This window comes from Oncorhynchus mykiss, chromosome 13 (assembly GCF_057628025.1).
Source record: "Oncorhynchus mykiss isolate SJ-2025 chromosome 13, ASM5762802v1, whole genome shotgun sequence".
NCBI classification, from domain to species: domain Eukaryota; kingdom Metazoa; phylum Chordata; class Actinopteri; order Salmoniformes; family Salmonidae; genus Oncorhynchus; species Oncorhynchus mykiss.
Window position 1 is genome coordinate 35,066,191 of NC_143034.1, and position 19,941 is coordinate 35,086,131.

General features: G+C 43.4%; 1 protein-coding gene across 2 annotated transcripts in view; it reads right to left on the reverse strand.

Moving 5' to 3' along the window:
- The window catches only part of LOC110487369 (uncharacterized), an 84,541-nt gene that overhangs the window by 24,029 nt on the left and 40,571 nt on the right, over positions 1-19,941 (reverse strand). The window contains exons 1-2 of one of the 2 annotated variants that reach the window (XM_090196073.1): positions 3,765-4,278; positions 3,543-3,641 (exon numbers count right to left, since the gene is read on the reverse strand). In XM_090196073.1, coding sequence (XP_090052199.1) covers positions 3,543-3,641; positions 3,765-4,048 — 383 coding nt within the window. In that variant the 5' untranslated portion in view covers positions 4,049-4,278. Of the gene's footprint in view, positions 1-3,542; positions 3,642-3,764; positions 4,279-7,229; positions 7,244-19,941 lie in introns of those variants that run through there. The other variant, XM_090196072.1, reaches the window with a different exon arrangement.

Consider the following 19,941-nt stretch of genomic DNA (forward strand, 5'->3'; position numbering starts at 1 on the left):
GATTATATACATCATTTGACATGTTTCTACGAACTTTAATGGAACTGGATTAGTGAACTCAACGCCTGAAAAAAAGGAGGTATTTGGACATAAATTATGGACTTTATCGAACAAAACTGGGATTCTTGAGAGTGCATTCCGATGAAGCTCATCAAAGGTAAGTGACTATTTATAACGCTATTTCTGACGTTTGTTGACTCCACAACTTGCCGGGTATCTGTATGGCTTGTTTTTGTGGCTGAGCGCTGTACTCAGATTATCGCATGGTGTGCTTTCGCGGGTAAAGCTTTTTTGAAATCTGACACAGCGGTTGCATTAAGGAGAAGTTTATCTTTAAGCTCTGTGTCTATTTACGAATTCACCACAGTGGGGGAAACTCAGGGGGGTTCTCATAGGCTGACAGCAAAAAAAGCCTCCATTTACAGGTTGCTTATGAGTGCATTTCACACTACTTTGGATTATAATTGTAAGGCTTGCTTGAATGTCCTGTGTGTTATTGATGCAAATCAACTGCTTTATACTTAATATAAGTGTCGAACAAATTGGCCCATAACTTCACCTAACAACAACATAAATGACAGTATTGATTTGGGTGTTGTCAATAAAGTTAAGGTGACTCGGATAGAACCATTGGATTTAGCAAACTCAAATTATTTATAATTTCTGTGCCCATGAAAACTGTTTTCCCAGCGTAACATAGGGACACACTAAATGTTACGTGGTTAGAGTGCATTTCAGAGATCTGAATACAAAAAACTGTCCCACAGCAAGATTGAGTGTTTAAGTTGAAGTTCATCATATGACAAGCTTAACTTTATGACTATAACTACTGTTCCCTGAAGGAGGGAAACTATGTACAACTTACTATTAAATCCACGCCTTTCTGGAAGCCCCGCCTTTCCACAGGTGAAGAGCGTGAGGCTCGGGTTTATTCCTTCAATTTAATACCGCTCTTCAACGACCCAGGAAGGGGTGGGGCCAATCAGGTTTTGTAATTCATTTCCCTCCTTCAGGGAGCAGTAATTATAGTGATAAAGTTACACTCCCTTTCGATCAGTCAACTTCGGTACAACATACTATGGGGAAATAAAATCATTCCCCATGCCGACCCAAACGGATACTAAATGAAACGACCCATGGCAGACCACCCAGACCTTACTTGGCAAGATACGTCAGTTTTGTCAATTTATTAATTGTCTTGTTTGAAACACTTCGGTCTATGTTGAGTAAGGACACACCTGATTACCCACATAGAAGTAGGACTAGTCTATCTGGCCTGCGCGCAAATGTAGACCTATAAATGTGCCCATTTGGGGATGTCTGGTAGTATTTCTGATTGTCTTAACGCTGCACCACTAATGAGTTGTGGAGGTTCTAATTTTTCTTCACCTCAAACAGCAAGTAAACAAAGTCTAATCTAAATCAATTGCGAATGACAATAGTAAAAGATTTCCAGCTCTTACCCTTTCGATAACCACTCGGCATGAAAGGGAAAAATGTAATGCTCTGATCCAGTGGAAATGTCATAAAATACCTGATTTTTCTTATCGTTTGCACAAATAGCCTACAGCTGTGTCTGTCCAGAACTCACTGGCGCGGGAAACTGAGGGTTGAGAATATGTTTAACAATGTCGCCAGCTTGTTATCCGAGTTTCCTGACCCAGTTGAGTTGATAGTTGATACAATGTTTCAAGTTTGTTGAAGACAGGCCATTTGAAGCCAATGTGATTTCTAGGATGTTTTCTACCTGCAGGATGCAATGTTTTTGTTTGTTGGCTTTATATAGGCTTTTTTTTTTTACATAGTTGGCAATGGCAATAAAAGTTACTTTTAGATTTCTAGAATTTTCATTTAGATTTAGATAGATTAATCACAGACAATAATTTTGAGATGCTATTATAAATTAAATGAAACTGTTCCACGAAAATGTGCATAGGAAAATCTTAACTGGCACACAGATTAGCAGAAATGGTCAGATAAATTGGCACTCCAACTGGAAAAGGTTGCAGACTGCTGGTGTCGTCTATTAGTCTATCTATCTGTAGACTATTAGTCTATTACTGCAAACTTCATGAGCAGAACGGCAGAATAACGAAGTCCAGCAGCAGAGGGGGACTCCCTCTGGTCGGGTTATGTTGACGACCGGCTCCCTCTGGTCAGGTTGTGTTGACGACCGGCTCCCTCTGGTCAGGTTGTGTTGACGAGCGGCTCCCTCTGGTCAGGTTGTGTTGACGACCGGCTCCCTCTGGTCAGGTTGTGTTGACGACCGGCTCCCTCTGGTCAGGTTGTGTTGACGACCGGCTCCCTCTGGTCAGGTTGTGTTGACGACCGGCTCCCTCTGGTCAGGTTGTGTTGACGACCGGCTCCCTCTGGTCAGGTTGTGTTGACGACCGGCTCCCTCTAGTTATGACTTCGAGTCATTTGTGTGTCTTAATTATTTAATCAAACAGAATGCTTAACCATGCAGAGCAAGGGGAACAACTACTCCAAGTCTCAGAGCGAGTGACGTTTGAAACGCTATTAGCGCATGCTAACTAGCTAGCCATTTCACTTCGGTTACACCAGCCTCATCTCAGGAGTTGATAGGCTTGAAGTCATAAACAGCGCAATGAAGAGCGGCTGGCAAAATGCACCAAAGTGCTGTTTGAATTAATGTTTACGCGCCTGCTTCTGCCTACCACCGCTCAGTCAGATACTTAGATACTTGTATGCTCAGTCAGATTATATGCAACGCAGGACAAGTTAGATAATTTCTAGTAATATCATCAACCATGTGTAGTTAACTAGTTTAATGCTAGCTAGCAACTTACCTTGGCTTACTGCATTCGCATAACAGGCAGGCTCCTTGTGGAATGCAACGAGAGGCAGGTCGTTATAGCGTTGGACTAGTTACTGTAAGGTTGAAAATCTGTTGTTCTGCCCCTGAACGAGGCAGTTAACCCACCGTTCCTATGCCGTCATTGAAAATAAGAATTTGTTCGTAATTGACTTTCCTAGTTAAATAAAGATGAAATAAAAGTGTAAAAAATATTCGGCCAAATCGGTATCCAACAATACCGATTTCCGATTGTTATGAAAACTTGAAAATGGGCCTAATTAATCGGCCATTCCGAAAAATCGGTCGACCTCTAGTTCAAACAATAACAAATCTGTCATTCCACCACTATTTTGGTAATAAGATAATTATGGGGTTGGAGAATTGTAACTACAGAAGGACAGACCTATGGATACAAGGACTGACCATCCATGATATCAACATTATAGTTTTAACCATGTTGAGGCTATACAGTGTTAGTTTATATTGTTTCTAAACATTGGAGTAAAAAAAGCTTATTTGGGGATCTGATGGGGTACAACAGTTGAACTAAGCTCATGAAGCTATATGTGTTATATTCTTCAAGAATCAATGGCTATAAGTAAATCATTTAAAAGTCACAATATTGATGTAGCAATTGCAGATTTCCGCTTTAACACCAAACATCAGTTCAACTGCAGAGTTCGTGCCTCTGTTTTTAAGACAATACTTAGTAGTGTTAATCAGGGAACGGTTTCTCAAAACCATCTTATGGCTAAATTCATCGTTAGAACCATTGGATGCCTTAAGATGCGTTTGGGAAACCGGGCCCAGATATCCGTGTTCTACACGTTACAGTGTAGCTTCAGCCATTCCAACAGAACAACATTAAAGTGTAGAACCCCTTTACTGCATATTGGTTCAACGACTGCAGAGACGGTACTTACTGGTGTTAAACAGATCTCCAACCTCCTCTTCCTCCTCTTTCAATGTGACAGTCATGTTCCCATCCTTCACTCCAAAAACTGCATCCTCCTCTTCTTTTACTGTAACATCCTCCTCCTCTTTCACTCTGAACGAGTATTCCTCTTCTTTCAATGAAATGTCTTTCTCTTCTTCTTTCACGGTAACAGCCTCACCCTCTACTTGTTTTTGTACTGTGACATCCTCCTCTTCCTCTTTCACGAGAGTTTCTCTCTCCGTCCAGCCGACCTCCTCATCTTTATCAGGAGGAGAGTTGCTTAGTGAACTCATGATCGGAGATGTTAGCTAGCTAGCTAGCATTAGCGACTAGCCTAGTTCTAAGCTAACTTAGCAAACCAGCTAGCTGACAAACAACGTCAATATATAATTAAATGGGCCAACAAGTACATACGACAGAAGTGTGTTTTCACACACAGCAACTAAAATACACAAAAACCGTGTAAAGAGCGTGAATGTTGTAGCTATGTTTGCTAGAAAGCTACGGAGGTGTCTGACTAGCTGTTGTTGTAGAAGAAGCGTCCCGTCCACTAGTTTATACGTCACACTGGCAGCATCTCCTGAACCTAAAATACGTATATCGCCATCTGCTGACTGGAGTGGGCAACGCAGCTGAGGAACCAAACGTTTATTTTTCATTTATTTCACAAAAGTTTAGTAGTATATTAAGTCGTTTTTAATGAGTTAGAATTTAAAACAAACTTTACACCCACTACATATTTGCATTGAACCATACTTCTGACATGGATCATTTTGACCCCAGAGGCATTTCTTTTATCATAGCCAAAAATGTGGTTTATTCAATTGTTTCAAATTTCCATGACTTTGTCAATCAACTTGTTCTTAATAAATCTAAATAAATGGTTTAGTGTTTATGTATCAATATGGACTTTTTACAAATTAAAATCCTTTGGAGTCATTTTGACTCCAGCAAAAAGCTGACACGGCCTGCAACGAAAACATGCGGTCTCTCCTTCACTGCAGCTGAGGTGAGTAAGACATTTAAACGTGTTAACCCTCGCAAGGCTGCAGGCCCAGACGGCATCCCCAGCCGCGCCCTCAGAGCATGCGCAGACCAGCTGGCCGGTGTGTTTACGGACATATTCAATCAATCCCTATACCAGTCTGCTGTTCCCACATGCTTCGAGATGGCCACCATTGTTCCTGTTCCCAAGAAAGCTAAGGTAACTGAGCTAAACGACTACCGCCCCGTAGCACTCACTTCCGTCATCATGAAGTGCTTTGAGAGACTAGTCAAGGACCATATCACCTCCACCCTACCTGACACCCTAGACCCACTCCAATTTGCTTACCGCCCAAATAGGTCCACAGACGATGCAATCTCAACCACACTGCACACTGCCCTAACCCATCTGGACAAGAGGAATACCTATGTGAGAATGCTGTTCATTGACTACAGCTCGGCATTCAACACCATAGTACCCTCCAAGCTCGTCATCAAGCTCGAGACCCTGGGTCTCGACCCCGCCCTGTGCAACTGGGTACTGGACTTCCTGACGGGCCGCCCCCAGGTGGTGAGGGTAGGCAACAACATCTCCTCCCCGCTGATCCTCAACACTGGGGCCCCACAAGGGTGCGTTCTGAGCCCTCTCCTGTACTCCCTGTTCACCCACGACTGCGTGGCCACGCACGCCTCCAACTCAATCATCAAGTTTGCGGACGACACAACAGTGGTAGGCTTGATTACCAACAACAATGAGACGGCCTACAGGGAGAAGGTGAGGGCCCTCGGAGTGTGGTGTCAGGAAAATAACCTCACACTCAACGTCAACAAAACTAAGGAGATGATTGTGGACTTCAGGAAACAGCAGAGGGAACACCCCCCTATCCACATCGATGGAACAGTAGTGGAGAGGGTAGCAAGTTTTAAGTTCCTCGGCATACACATCACAGACAAACTGAATTGGTCCACTCACACAGACAGCATTGTGAGGAAGGCGCAGCAGCGCCTCTTCAACCTCAGGAGGCTGAAGAAATTCGGCTTGTCACCAAAAGCACTCACAAACTTCTACAGATGCACAATCGAGAGCATCCTGGCGGGCTGTATCACCGCCTGGTACGGCAACTGCTCCGCCCTCAACCGTAAGGCTCTCCAGAGGGTAGTGAGGTCTGCACAACGCATCACCGGAGGCAAACTTCCTGCCCTCCAGGACACCTACACCACCCGATGTTACAGGAAGGCCATAAAGATCATCAAGGACATCAACCACCCGAGCCACTGCCTGTTCACCCCGCTATCATCCAGAAGGCGAGGTCAGTACAGGTGCATCAAAGCTGGGACCGAGAGACTGAAAAACAGCTTCTATCTCAAGGCCATCAGACTGTTAAACAGCCACCACTAACATTGAGTGGCTGCTGCCAACACACTGACACTGACTCAACTCCAGCCACTTTAATAATGGGAATTGATGGGAAATGATGTAAATATATCACTAGCCACTTTAAACAATGCTACCTTATATAATGTTACTTACCCTACATTATTCATCTCATATGCATACGTATATACTGTACTCTATGTCATCGACTGTATCCTTATGTAATACATGTATCACTAGCCACTTTAACTATGCCACTTTGTTTACATACTCATCTCATATGTATATACTGTACTCGATACCATCTACTGTATCTTGCCTATGCTGCTCTGTACCATCACTCATTCATATATCCTTATGTACATATTCTTTATCCCCTTACACTGTGTATAAGACAGTAGTTTTGGAATTGTTAGTTAGATTACTTGTTGGTTATTACTACATTGTCGGAACTAGAAGCACAAGCATTTCGCTACACTCGCATTAACATCTGCTAACCATATGTATGTGACAAATAAAATTTGATTTGATTTGATTTGATTTGAAGCACCATTGATAAAAAGGACGTTTATTTCAAATCAAAATCGAATAACATTTTATTGGTCACATACACATGTTTAGCAGATGTTATTGCGGGTATAGCAAAATGCTTGTGGTTCTTGCTATGACAGTAATATCTAACAAGTATTATCTAACAATTTCACAACATACACACTCATCTATGTATTTGAATCTAGTTTTCACTGTAGACATGATCCATTCCACCAGAGTGGAGGGGCACCTGTATCAGTGGTTTTGACTGGTAGAAAACTCTGCCAGTGGTATACAGTTAAGTATTCAGACCCGTTCACTTTTTACACATTTTGTTACATTACAGCCTTATTCTAAAATGTAATCATTTTTCCCCCTCATCAGTCTACACACTGTAAGCCATAATGACCAACCAAAAACAACCAAGACCGTTTCCTATGAGACTCGATATTGAGCTCAGATGCATCCTGATTCCATTGATCATCCTTGAGATGTTTCTACAACTTGATTGGAGTCCACTTGTGGTAAATGCAATTGATTGGACATGATTTGGAAGGCACAGGCCTGTCTATATAAGGTCTCACAGTTCACAGTGCATGTCAGAGCAAAAACCAAGCCATGAGGTCAAAGGAATTGTCCATAGAGCTCTGAGACAGGATTGTATCGAGACACAGATCTGGGGAAGGGTAACAAAAAAATTGTGCAGCATTGAATGTCCCCAAGAACACAGTGGCCTCCATTTTTAAATGGAAGAAGTTTGGAACCACCAAGACTCTTCCTAGAGCTGGCCACCTAGCCAAACTGAGCAATCGGGGGAGAAGGGCATTGATCAGGGAGGTGACCAAGAACCCGATGGTCACTCTGACAGAGCTCCAAAGTTCTCTGTGGAGATGGGAGAACCTTCCAGAAGAACAACAATAGGTGTGAAAGAGGAGGAGGGAGAGATTACTTTTTCATCGAAAAAGGAGGAGGAAGAAGAGGAGGAACCTGGAAAGCAAAGGCTAGCTTTTTCAAACAGAAATTTGCATCCTGTAGCTCTAACTCCAACTAGTTTTGGGACACTGTAAAATCCATGGAGAATAAGAGCACATCCTCCCAGCTGCCCACTGCACTGAGGCTAGGAAACACTGTCACAACCGATAAATCCACGATAATCGAGAATTTCAGGAAGCATTTCTCTAGGCTGGCCATGCTTTCCTCCTGGCTACCCCAACCCCCGCCAACAGCTCCGTACCCCCCGCAGCTACTTGCCCAAGCCTCCCCAGCTTCTCCTTCACCCAAATCCAGATAGCTGCTGTTCTGAATGAGCTGCAAAACCTAGACCCGTACAAATCAGCTGGGCTAGACAATCTGGACCTGCTCTTTCTAAAATTATCCACCGCCATTGTTGCAACCCATATTACTAGTCTGTTCAACTTCTTTCATATTGTCCAAGATTCCTAAAGATTGGAAAGCTTCCGCGGTCATCCCCCTCTTCAAAAAGGGGTGACACTCTAGACCCAAACTGTTACAGACCTATATCCACCCTGTCCTGCCTTTCTAAAGTCTTCGAAAGCCAAGTTAACAAACAGATCACTGACCATTTAGAATCCCACAGTACCTTCTCCGCTGTGCAATCCGGTTTCCGAGCTGGTCACGGGTGCACCTCAGCCACGCTCCAGGTACTAAACAATATCATAACCGCCATCGATTAAAGACACTACTGTGCAGCCGTCTTCATCGACCTGGCCTGTTGTCCGGACCTCTGGCAGTCTCTATGGGGGTACCACAGGGTTAAATTCTCGGGCCGACTCTTTTCTCTGTATATGTCAATGATGCCGCTCTTGCTGCGGGTGATTCCTTGATCCAACTCTACGCAGAGGACACCATTCTGTATACATCTGGCCCTTCTTTGGACACTGTGTTAACCGCTAGCGTCCCACCTCGCCAACACTCAGTGAAAGTGCAGGGCACCAAATTCAAAACAAAAATCTCATAAGTAAAATTGCTCAAACATACAAGTATCTTACACCATTTTAAAGATACAATTCTCGTTAATCCAGCCACAGTGTCTGATTTAAAAAATGCTTTAAAGCAAAAGCACCACAAACGATTATGTTAGGTCACCACTGTTGTGTCTTTGGCTATGCCGGATTAAGTGATATGACATGCTATTCTATAAAATAATTTCTCCATAATTAATATCACCTGATTGAGCTAATCATGTAAATGTAATTAACTAGAGAGTCGGGCACCACAAAATAATATTTATGGAGCTGTTATCTTCCGAATAAACTCTTAAAGACCTAGTAATATTTTACATCAATAGCAGTCAATATCAATCGTCATCTTACTTCAGTCTCAACCAAGAATTTACAACTTTCAGATATCTGCAAGAACCCTGGCTAACAATTTGAATCAGCAAAAAATCAGGGATTAATCATTTATTTACTAAATACCTAACTAATCACACAGAATTACACATACACAATAATTCAATCATAACTTGATTACAAATTACGTCATAAAGGAAAACGTCCCTAGCGGGCGGAACAGATATGACAGCTTGTTACACAAAAGAAAAGGGGCTGGGTTTGGGTGAAAGAGTGGGAAGACTGAGGAACAAAGGGAAGAAGTTGTGCTATCGTAAATACAGTATCTTATGCATTCTAAATGACCGCCCATTTGGAAAAGGAAAATGCAATAAATATTTACTCTGAGCTGCGCTTCAGTAGGTTGGTGGTAGATGGAAGACCGTGTTGCCAAACCAAGTCCTCTGTCCTTTGAAGAATGTCTCTGGTGGTCAATTGGATACATTGTAGTAACGTCGTTGTGTGATAGCAGGATACTCTGTCTGTTTCTTCCTAACCTTCGTTTGCATCTGCTGTTGCTAACTCAACGGCGAGGAGGTATCACTTCTGTAGTGAATAAGAGTTCAAAGTTCAACATTCGCAACCAAAGCTGACGCAGATGTTGTCTTCGTTCTGTAGTTGTTATCTGAACCCTTCTGACATAGGACCGTCGTCCTCAAGTCCTCAGAACAGGAAGTTCTATTGTTGTCAAGGGCTTATATAGGAAGGGAGAGGAGGGTGTGTTTGAAAAGTTTTATAGACCATGTCCCTTCACAGGGCGGGCCACTGATTGAGCAGCCCTATCTTATGAAAACCCACATCTCACATTTTATCCCATCACCAATAATTTAATATTCAAACATTTACATTGAACAACAATTCCATGTGAATCCGATAACTCTGATGTGTAGATCCACTGTAGAGTTTATGTCATCTTATCATTGATGAGAATGTTTCAGATGACAACCTGTCACGGCAGATTTCTTCCTCTTCCTCTGAAGAGGTGAAACAAGGATCGGACCAATATGCAGCGTGGTATGTGTCCATGGTTTTTAATAAGGAAAACTCAACATGAACACAACAAAAACAATAAACGTGAACTAACCGAAACAGTCCCGTGTGGCACAAACACTGACACAGGAAACAATCACCCACAAAATACCCAAAGAATATGGCTGCCTAAATATGGTTCCCAATCAGAGACAACGATAGACAGCTGCCTCTAATTGAGAACCAATTCTAGGCAACCAAAGACATACAATTTACCTAGAGAGGGACAAGCCCCATAAACATACAAACCCCTAGACAAGACAAAACACATAAAACCCCCATGTCACACCCTGACCTAACCAAAATAATAAAGAAAACAAAGATAACTAAGGCCAGGGCGTGACACAACCGAACTGACATCATATTCATCATATTCATATTCGGAATGTGCGATTAATTAGGGCCGATTTCAAGTTTTCATAATAATCGGAAATCGGTATTTTTGGGTTCCGATTTGTTTTTAAATATTTTTTTATATATTTTGTAAAACTTTTTTTATACCTTTATTTAACTAGGCAAGTCAGTTAAGAACACATTCTTATTTTCAATGACGGCCTAGGAACGGTGGGTTAACTGCCTTGTTCAGGGACAGAATGACAGATTTTCACCTTGTCAGCTCGGGGGATCAAATCTTGCAACCTTACAGTTAACTAGTCCAATGCAATAACGACCTGCCTCTCTCTCGTTGCACTCCACAAGGAGACTGCCTGTTACGCGAATGCAGTAAGCCAAGGTAAGTTGCTAGCTAGCATTAAACTTATCTTTTAAAAAACAATCAATCATAATCACTAGTTAACTACACATGGTTGATGATATTACTAGATATTATCTAGCGTGTCCTGTCAGATGCTTGTATGCTCACATATTGCACTTTTACTTTCTTCTCCAACACTTTGTTTTTGCATTATTTACTTGAGGCTAATTTGATTTTATTGATGTATTATATTAAGTTAAAATAAGTGTTAATTCAGTATTGTTGTAATTGTCATTATTACAAATACATTTTTTAAAATATTTTTTTTATTTTAAATCGGCCGATTAATCGGTATCTGCTTTTTTGGTCCTCCAATAATCTGTATTTTTTAATTTTTTATTTCACCTTTATTTAACCAGGTAGGCTAGTTGAGAACAAGTTCTCATTTGCAACTGCGACCTGGCCAAGATAAAGTGTAGCAATTCGACAACACATGGAATAAACAAAACATAGTCAAAAAAAAAAACATACAGTCAAGAAAACAAAAAGTCTATGTACAGTGAGTGCAAATAAGGTAAGTTAAGGAAATAAATAGACCATGGTGGCGAAGTAATTACAATATAGCAATTAAACACTGGAATGGTAGATTGGCAGAAGATGAATGTGCAGGTAGAGATACTGGGGTGCAAAGGAGCAAAATAAATAAATAAATACCAGTATGGGGATGAGGTAGGTAGATATCCCATCTGTAAACAGCCCCTGTATGTACAGGTGTAGTGATCTGTAAGCTGCTCTGACAGCTGGTGCTTAAAGCTAGTGAGGGAGATGTGAGTCTCCAGCTTCAGAGATTTTTGCAATTCGTTCCAGTCATGGGCAGCAGAGAACTGGAAGGAAAGACGACCAAAGGAGGAATTGACTTTGGGGTGACCAGTGAGATATACCTGCTGGAGCGCGTGCTACGTGTGGGTGCTGCTATGGTGACCAGTGAGCTGAGATAAGGTGGGGTTTTACCTAGCAGAGACTTGTAGATAACCTGCAGCCAGTGGGTTTGGCGACGAGTATGAAGCGAGGGCCAACCAACGAGAGCGTACAGGTCGCAATGGTGGATAGTGCATGGGGCTTTGGTGACAAAACGGATGCCACTGTGATAGACTGCATCCAGTTTGTTGAGTAGTGTTGGAAGCTATTTTATAGATGACTTCACCGAAGTCGAGAATCGGTAGGATGGTCAGTTTTACGAGGGTATGTTTGGCAGCATTAATGAAGGATGCTTTGTTGCGATATAGGAAGCCGATTCTAGATTTAATTTTGTATTGGAGATGCTTAATGTGAGTTTGGAAGGAGAGTTTACGGTCTAACCAGACAACCAGGTATTTGTAGTTGTCCACGTATTCTAAGTCCGAGCCGTCCAGAGTAGTGATGCTGGACGGGCGAGCAGGTGCGGGCAGCAATCGATTGAAAAGCATGCATTTAGTTTTACTTGCGTTTAAGAGCAGTTGGAGGCCACGGAAGGAGAGTTGTATGGCATTGAAGCTCGTCTGGAGGTATGTTAACACAGTGTCCAAGGAGGGGCCAGAAGTATACAGAATGGTGTCGTCTGCGTAGAGGTCGATCAGAGAATCACCAGCAGCAAGAGCAACATCATTGATGTATACAGAAAAGAGACTCGGCCTGAGAATTGAACCCTGTGGCACACCCATAGAGACTGTCAGAGGTCCAGACAACAGGCCCTCCGATTTGACACACTGAACTCTATCAGAGAAGTAGTTGGTAAACCAGGCGAGGCAATCATTTGAGAAACCAAGGCTGTCGAGTCTGTCAATAAGAATGTTGTGATTGAATACGGCTGCACAGTAATGTCTCTTATTGATGGCGGTTATGATGTCGTTTAGAACCTTGAGCGTGGCTGATTTGCACCCATGACCAGCTCTGAAACCAGATTGCATAGCGGAGAAGGTATGGTGGGATTCGAAATGGTCAGTAATCTGTTTGTTAACTTGGCTTTCGAAGACCTTAGAAAGACAGGGTAGGATAGATATAGCAGTTTGGGTCTAGAGTGTCACCCCTTTGAAGAGGGGGATGACTGCGGCAGCTTTCCAATCTTTGGGAATCTCAGACAATACGAAAGAGAGGTTGAACAGGCTAGTAATAGGGGTTGCAACAATTTCGGCAGATCATTTTAAAAAGAGAGGGTTCAGATTGTCTAGCCCGGCTGATTTGTAGGGGTCCAGATTTTGCAGCTCTTTCAGAACATCGGCTATCTGGATTTGGGTAAAGGAGAAATAGTGGGGGCTTTGGCGGGTTGCTGTGGAGGGTGCCGGGCAGTTGCCCGGGGTAGGGGTAGCCATGTGGAAAGCATGGCCAGCCGTAGAGAAATGCTTATTGAAATTCTCAATTAAAGTGGATTTATCGATGGTGACAATGTTTCCTAGCCTCAGAGCAGTGGGCAGCTGGGAGGAGGTGCTCTTATTCTCCATGGACTTTACAGTGTCCCAGAACTTTTTTGAGTTAGTACTACAGGATGCAAATTTCTGTTTGAAAAAGCTTGCCTTAGCTTTTCTAACTGCCTTGCTATTCGATGCTAATGCAGAACGCCACAGGATGTTTTTGTGCTGGTCAAGGGCAGACAGGTCTGGCGTGAACCAAGGACTATATCTATTCCTAGTTCTACATTTTTTGAGAGGGGCATGCTTCTTTAAGATGGTCAGGAAGGCACTTTTAAAGAATAGCCAGGCATCATCTACTGACGGGATGAGGTCAATGTCATTCCAGGATACACCTGCCAGGTTGATTAGAAAGGCCTGCTCGCAGAAGTGTTTCAAGGAGCGTTTGACAGTGATGAGGGGTGGTCGTTTGGTCGCAGACCCATTACGGATGCAGGCAATGATCGCTGAAATCTTGATTGAAAACAGCAGAGGTGTATTTGGAGGGAGAATTAGTTAGGATGACATCTATGAGGGTGCCCGTGTTTACTGATTTGGGGTTGTACCTGGTAGGTTCATTGACAATTTGTGTGAGATTGAGGGCATCAAGCTTAGTTTATAGGATGGCCGGGGTGTTAAGCATGTCCCAGTTTAGGTCACCTAGTAGCACGAGCTCAGAAGATAGATGGGGGGCAATCAGTTCACATATAGTATCGAGGGCACAGCTGGGGGCAGAGGGAGGTCTATAGCGGCAACAGTAAGAGACTTGTTTCTGGAAAGGTGAAAGCTCAAATTGTTTGGGTACAGACTTAGAAAGTAATATAGAACTCTGCAGGCTATCTTTGCAGTAGATTGCAACACTAACACTCTGGTTAGAGTCACGTTGTTCGAACTGGCGAGAGCTTTCCGAGCTGAAGGTTAGCTGATGACCGCTGACAATGGTTTGCTGACTGATTTCTGGTAGTTAGCTGGCTAGCTTCAGTTGAGGGATTCCAGATCCGAAGTAAATATAAATACTTATATCGGTATCGGCGTTGAAAAATCATAATCGGACGACCTCTAGTATATACAGTGCCTTGCAAAAGTATTCAGCCCCCTTGAACTTTGCGACCTTTTGCCACATTTCAGGCTTCAAACATAAAGATATAAAACTGTATTTTTTTGTGAAGAATCAACAACAAGTGGGACACAATCATGAAGTGGAACGACATTTATTGGATATTTCAAACTTTTTTAACAAATCAAAAACTGAAAAATTGGGCGTGCAAAATTATTCAGCCCCTTTACTTTCAGTGCAGCAAACTCTCTCCAGAAGTTCAGTGAGCATCTCTGAATGATCCAATGTTGACCTAAATGACTAATGATGATAAATACAATCCACCTGTGTGTAATCAAGTCTCCGTATAAATGCACCTGCACTGTGATAGTCTCAGAGGTCCGTTAAAAGCGCAGAGAGCATCATGAAGAACAAGGAACACACCAGGCAGGTCCGAGATACTGTTGTGAAGAAGTTTAAAGCCGGATTTGGATACAAAAAGATTTCCCAAGCTTTAAACATCCCAAGGAGCACTGTGCAAGCGATAATATTGAAATGGAAGGAGTATCAGACCACTGCAAATCTACCAAGACCTGGCCGTCCCTCTAAACTTTCAGCTCATACAAGGAGAAGACTGATCAGAGATGCAGCCAAGAGGCCCATGATCACTCTGGATGAACTGCAGAGATCTACAGCTGAGGTGGGAGACTCTGTCCATAGGACAACAATCAGTTGTATATTGCACAAATCTGGCCTTTATGGAAGAGTGGCAAGAAGAAAGCCATTTCTTAAAGATATCCATAAAAAGTGTCGTTTAAAGTTTGCCACAAGCCACCTGGGAGACACACCAAACATGTGGAAGAAGGTGCTCTGGTCAGATGAAACCAAAATTGAACTTTTTGGCAACAATGCAAAACGTTATGTTTGGCGTAAAAGCAACACAGCTGAACACACCATCCCCACTGTCAAACATGGTGGTGGCAGCATCATGGTTTGGGCCTGCTTTTCTTCAGCAGGGACAGGGAAGATGGTTAAAATTGATGGGAAGATAGATGGAGCCAAATACAGGACCATTCTGGAAGAAAACCTGATGGAGTCTGCAATAGACCTGAGACTGGGACGGAGATTTGTCTTCCAACAAGACAATGATCCAAAACATAAAGCAAAATCTACAATGGAATGGTTCAATAATAAACATATCCAGGTGTTAGAATGGCCAAGTCAAAGTCCAGACCTGAATCCAATCGAGAATCTGTGGAAAGAACTGAAAACTGCTGTTCACAAATGCTCTCCATCCAACCTCACTGAGCTCGAGCTGTTTTGCAAGGAGGAATGGGAAAAAATGTCAGTCTCTCGATGTGCAAAACTGATAGAGACATACCCCAAGCGACTTACAGCTGTAATCGCAGCAAAAGGTGGTGCTACAAAGTATTAACTTAAGGGGGCTGAATAATTTTGCACGCCCAATTTTTCAGTTTTTGAATTGTTAAAAAAGTTTGAAATATCCAATAAATGTCGTTCCACTTCATGATTGTGTCCCACTTGTTGTTGATTCTTCACAAAAAAATACAGTTTTATATCTTTATGTTTGAAGACTGAAATGTGGCAAAAGGTCGCAAAGTTCAAGGGGGCCGAATACTTTCGCAAGGCACTGTATACTTGTGATGGTGAGAACATGTTTTTGTCTGAATTACAGCTGTAATGACCCTTTGGGAAGAATTCAACTTGGTTAAACTTCTCTAGTGTCCGTGAGTTATTTACTATGAAAAATTAGAACCTAACGCTATAACTACTGTTCCCTGAAGGAGGGAACCGAGGTACAACACCTGTTTGGCCCCACCCCTTCCTGGGTCGGTGAATAGCGGTATTAAATTTAAGGAATAAACCCGAGCCTCACGCTCATCACCTGTAGATGGAGGAGCTGGCGTAGCAGTAAGTCAAGTTTGTTTTTGTAAATGTTGTTTTTTTGGTCTTTTTTTGTATATATTGCAATATATTTCGATTTCTTTTTCAATTTTTAAATTAAATATACCTTCCGGCAACCGTCCTCACCCAATGTGATAAGGATCTGCTATTTTTTAGACCTTATAGCTAGAACCTCCATCAGAAGCTAACCAGCTAATTAGCTACTAGCTATTTAGTCATTGTTGGCCACGGCTAGCGGCCTTCACCTTTAGCTCAGACTCCAGCCGCTTTTAGCCTGGATAATACCTGCCAGTTTGCACAGCGCGATATCAACCCTGAGCATATTGGACAGTTTTTCTCCACTACATCACTGTATTCCTGCCGTAAGCTCTGGACCATTACACCAGATAATCACAGCTAGCTAGCTGCTACCAAGTGGCCCAGCCTCAAGCTAGCCTTGAGCCAGGCCCATCTCCCGGCCTGCTCAGTGGACTCTATGATCACTCGGCTACACAGCTGATGCGTCCCAAACTCTTCACTAAGACGACTAGAATCCACTACATCACCGGATTCCTGCCGTAAAAGCTCTGGACATTTGCACCGGAGTGGCTATAGTGGCTAACGCCCTTGTCCCAAAGCTAGCGCCAGTTAGCCTCGAGCCAGATGCATCTCCCTGCTAGTAAACAAAATTACTCCACCCACAATACCTCTTTTGCCAATTGGCCTGACCCTTTGTTGACGCGAAGGCCCGCCGATCCATCACGACTGGTCTGCCGACGTAATTCCGTCCGATGTGCCCTCAACCGGCCTTTGCCAGACGTTGGTGACGCCCATGTCCCAAAGATAGCACCAGTTAGCCTTGAGCCAGGCGCATCTCCCAGCCAGCAGAGTAACGACTACCTAACGGCTTCCCTGTTTCATGTATTGCTGTTCACTGGACCTTCTGATCACTTGGCTACATAGCTGATGCCTGCTGGACTGTTCATTAATCATAGTACTCCATTTTGTTTATCTGTCGGTCCCAGCCTCGAACTCAGGCCCTGTGTGTAGTTAACTGACCCTCTCTGCCCATTCATCGCCATTTTACCTGTTGTCTTAGCTGATTAGCTGTTGTCTTACCCGTTGTTGTCTTAGCTAGCTCTCCCAATCAAGACCTGTGATTGCTTTATGTCTCTCTAATGTCAATATGCCTTGTATACTGTTGTTTAGGGTAGTTATCATTGTTTTATTTTACTTCGGAGCCCCTAGTCCCACACAACATGCCTCAGAGAGCTCTTTTCTCCAAACTCCCACACATGCGGTGACCTCACCTAGCATAACTAGGGCCTCAAGAGATGCAACCTCTTCTTATCGTCACTCAATGCCGAGGTTTACCTCCATTGTACCCGCAAACTACCATACCCGTCTGTACATTATGCCTATCCTACCACGCCCAGAAATCTGCTCCTTTTATTCTCTGTTCACGCACTAGATGACCAGTTCTGATAGCCTTTAGCCGTACCCTCATCCTACTCCTCTGTTGCTCGGGTAATGTAGAGGTTAACCCAGGCCCCGTGTGTCCCCAGGCGCTCTCATTTGTTGACTACTGTAACCATAAAAGCCTTGGTTTCATGCATGTTAACATCAGAAGCCTCCTCCCTAAGTTTGTTTTACTTACTGCTTTAGCACACTTCGCCAACCTTGATGTCCTTGCCGTGTCTGAATCCTTGCTTTGGAAGGCCACCAACAATTCTGAAATTGCTATCCCCATCTACAACATTTTCCGTCAAGATAGAACTGGGAGGGGGAGGAGTTGCAATCTACTGCAGAGATGGCCTGCAAAGTTCTGTCAAACTTTCCAGGTCCATGCACAAACAGTTCGAGCTTCTAATTTTAAAAATGAATCTCTCCAGAAATTAGTCTCTCACTGTTGCCGCCTGTTACAGACTCCCCTCAGCTCCCAGCTGTGCCCTGGACACCATATGTGAATTGATTGCCCCCCATATATCTTCAGAGTTCGTTCTGTTAGGTGACCTAAACTGGGATATGCTTAACACCCCGGACGTCCTACAATCCAAGCTAGACGCCCTCAATCTCACACAGATTATCAAGGAACCCATCAGGTACAACCCTAAATCCGTAAACATGGGCACCCTTATAGATATTATCCTGACCAACTTGCCCTCCAAATACACCTCTGCTGTTTTCAATTAGGATCTCAGCAATCACTGCCTCATTGCCTGCATCCGTTATTGGCCCAACCACCCCTCATCACTGTCCAACACCCAAAAACACTTCTGCAAGCAGGCCTTTCTAATCGACCTGGCGCGGGTATCCTGGAAGGATATTGATCTCATCCCGTCAGTAGGGGATGCCTGGTTGTTCTTTAATTGTAATTTCCTCACCACCTTAAATAAGCATGCCCCTTTCAAAAAATGTAGAACTAAGAACGGATATAGCCCTTGGTTCACTCCAGACCTGACTTCCCTCGACCAGCACAAAAACATGCTGTGGAGTACAGCACTAGCATCGAATAGTCTCCGCGATATGCAACTTTTCAGAGAAGTCAGGAACCAATACACACAGTCAGTTAGGAAAGCAAAGGCTAGCTTTTTCAAACAGAAATGTGCATCCTGTAGCTCTAACTCCAAAAAGTTTTGGGACACTAAAGTCCATGGAGAATAAGAGCACCTCATCCCAGCTGCCCACTGCACTGAGGCTAGGAAACACTATCACCACCGATAACTCCACGATAATCGAGAATTTCAACAAGCATTTCTCTACGGCTGGCCATGCTTTCCTCCTGGCTACCCCAACCCCGGCCAACAGCTCTCCACGCCCCGCAGCTACTTCCCCAAGCCTCCCCAGCTTCTCCTTCGCTGCCCGCACCCGCCTGACTAGCATCCCTACTCTGGACGGTGCTGACTTAGAATACGTGGACAACTACAATACCTAGGTGTCTGGTTAGACTGTAAACTCTCCTTCCAGACTAATATTAGGCATCTCCAACCCAAATGAAATCTAGAATCAGCTTCCTATTTCGCAACAAAGCCTCCTTCACTCACGCTGCCAAACCCCCTCGTAAAACTGACTATCCTACCGATCCTTGACTTCGGCGATGTCATTTACAAAATAGCCTCCAACACTCTACTCAGCAAACTGGATGCAGTCTATCACAGTGCCATCCGTTTTGTCAATAAAGCCCCATATACCACCCACCACTGCGACCTGTATTCTCTTGTCAGCTGGCCCTCGCTACATATTCGTTGCCAAACCCATTGGCTCCATGTCATCTATTAGTCTCTGCTAGGTAAAGCTCCTCCTTAACTGGGGCGGCAGGGTAGCCTAGTGGTTAGAGCGTTGGACTAGTATCTGGAAGGTTGCAAGTTCAAATCCCAGAGCTGACAAGGTACAAATCTGTCGTTCTGCCCCTGAACAGGCAGTTAACCCACTGTTCCTAGGCCATCATTGAAAATAAGAATTTGTTCTTAACTGACTTGCCTGGTTAAATAAAGGTAAAATAATTAAAAACTCAGCTCACAGGTCACCATAGCAACACTCACCCGTAGCATGCGCTCCAGTAGGTATATCTACTGGTCATCCTCAAAGCCAACACCTCCTTTGGCCGCCTTTCCTTCCAGTTCCCTGCTGCCAATGACTGGAACGAATTGCAAAAATCGCTGAAGTTGGAGATTTATATCTCCCTCACTAACTTTAAGCATGAGCAGCTGGAGTTGTACACAACTTAAACCTCATCCCCATGTTTTTATTGACCTTTTTTTGCTCTTTTGCACACCAGTATTTCTTCTCATCTTCTCACCAGTATATCATCATCATCTCTCTCTCCAGTGTTAATTTGCTAAATTGTAATTACTTCGC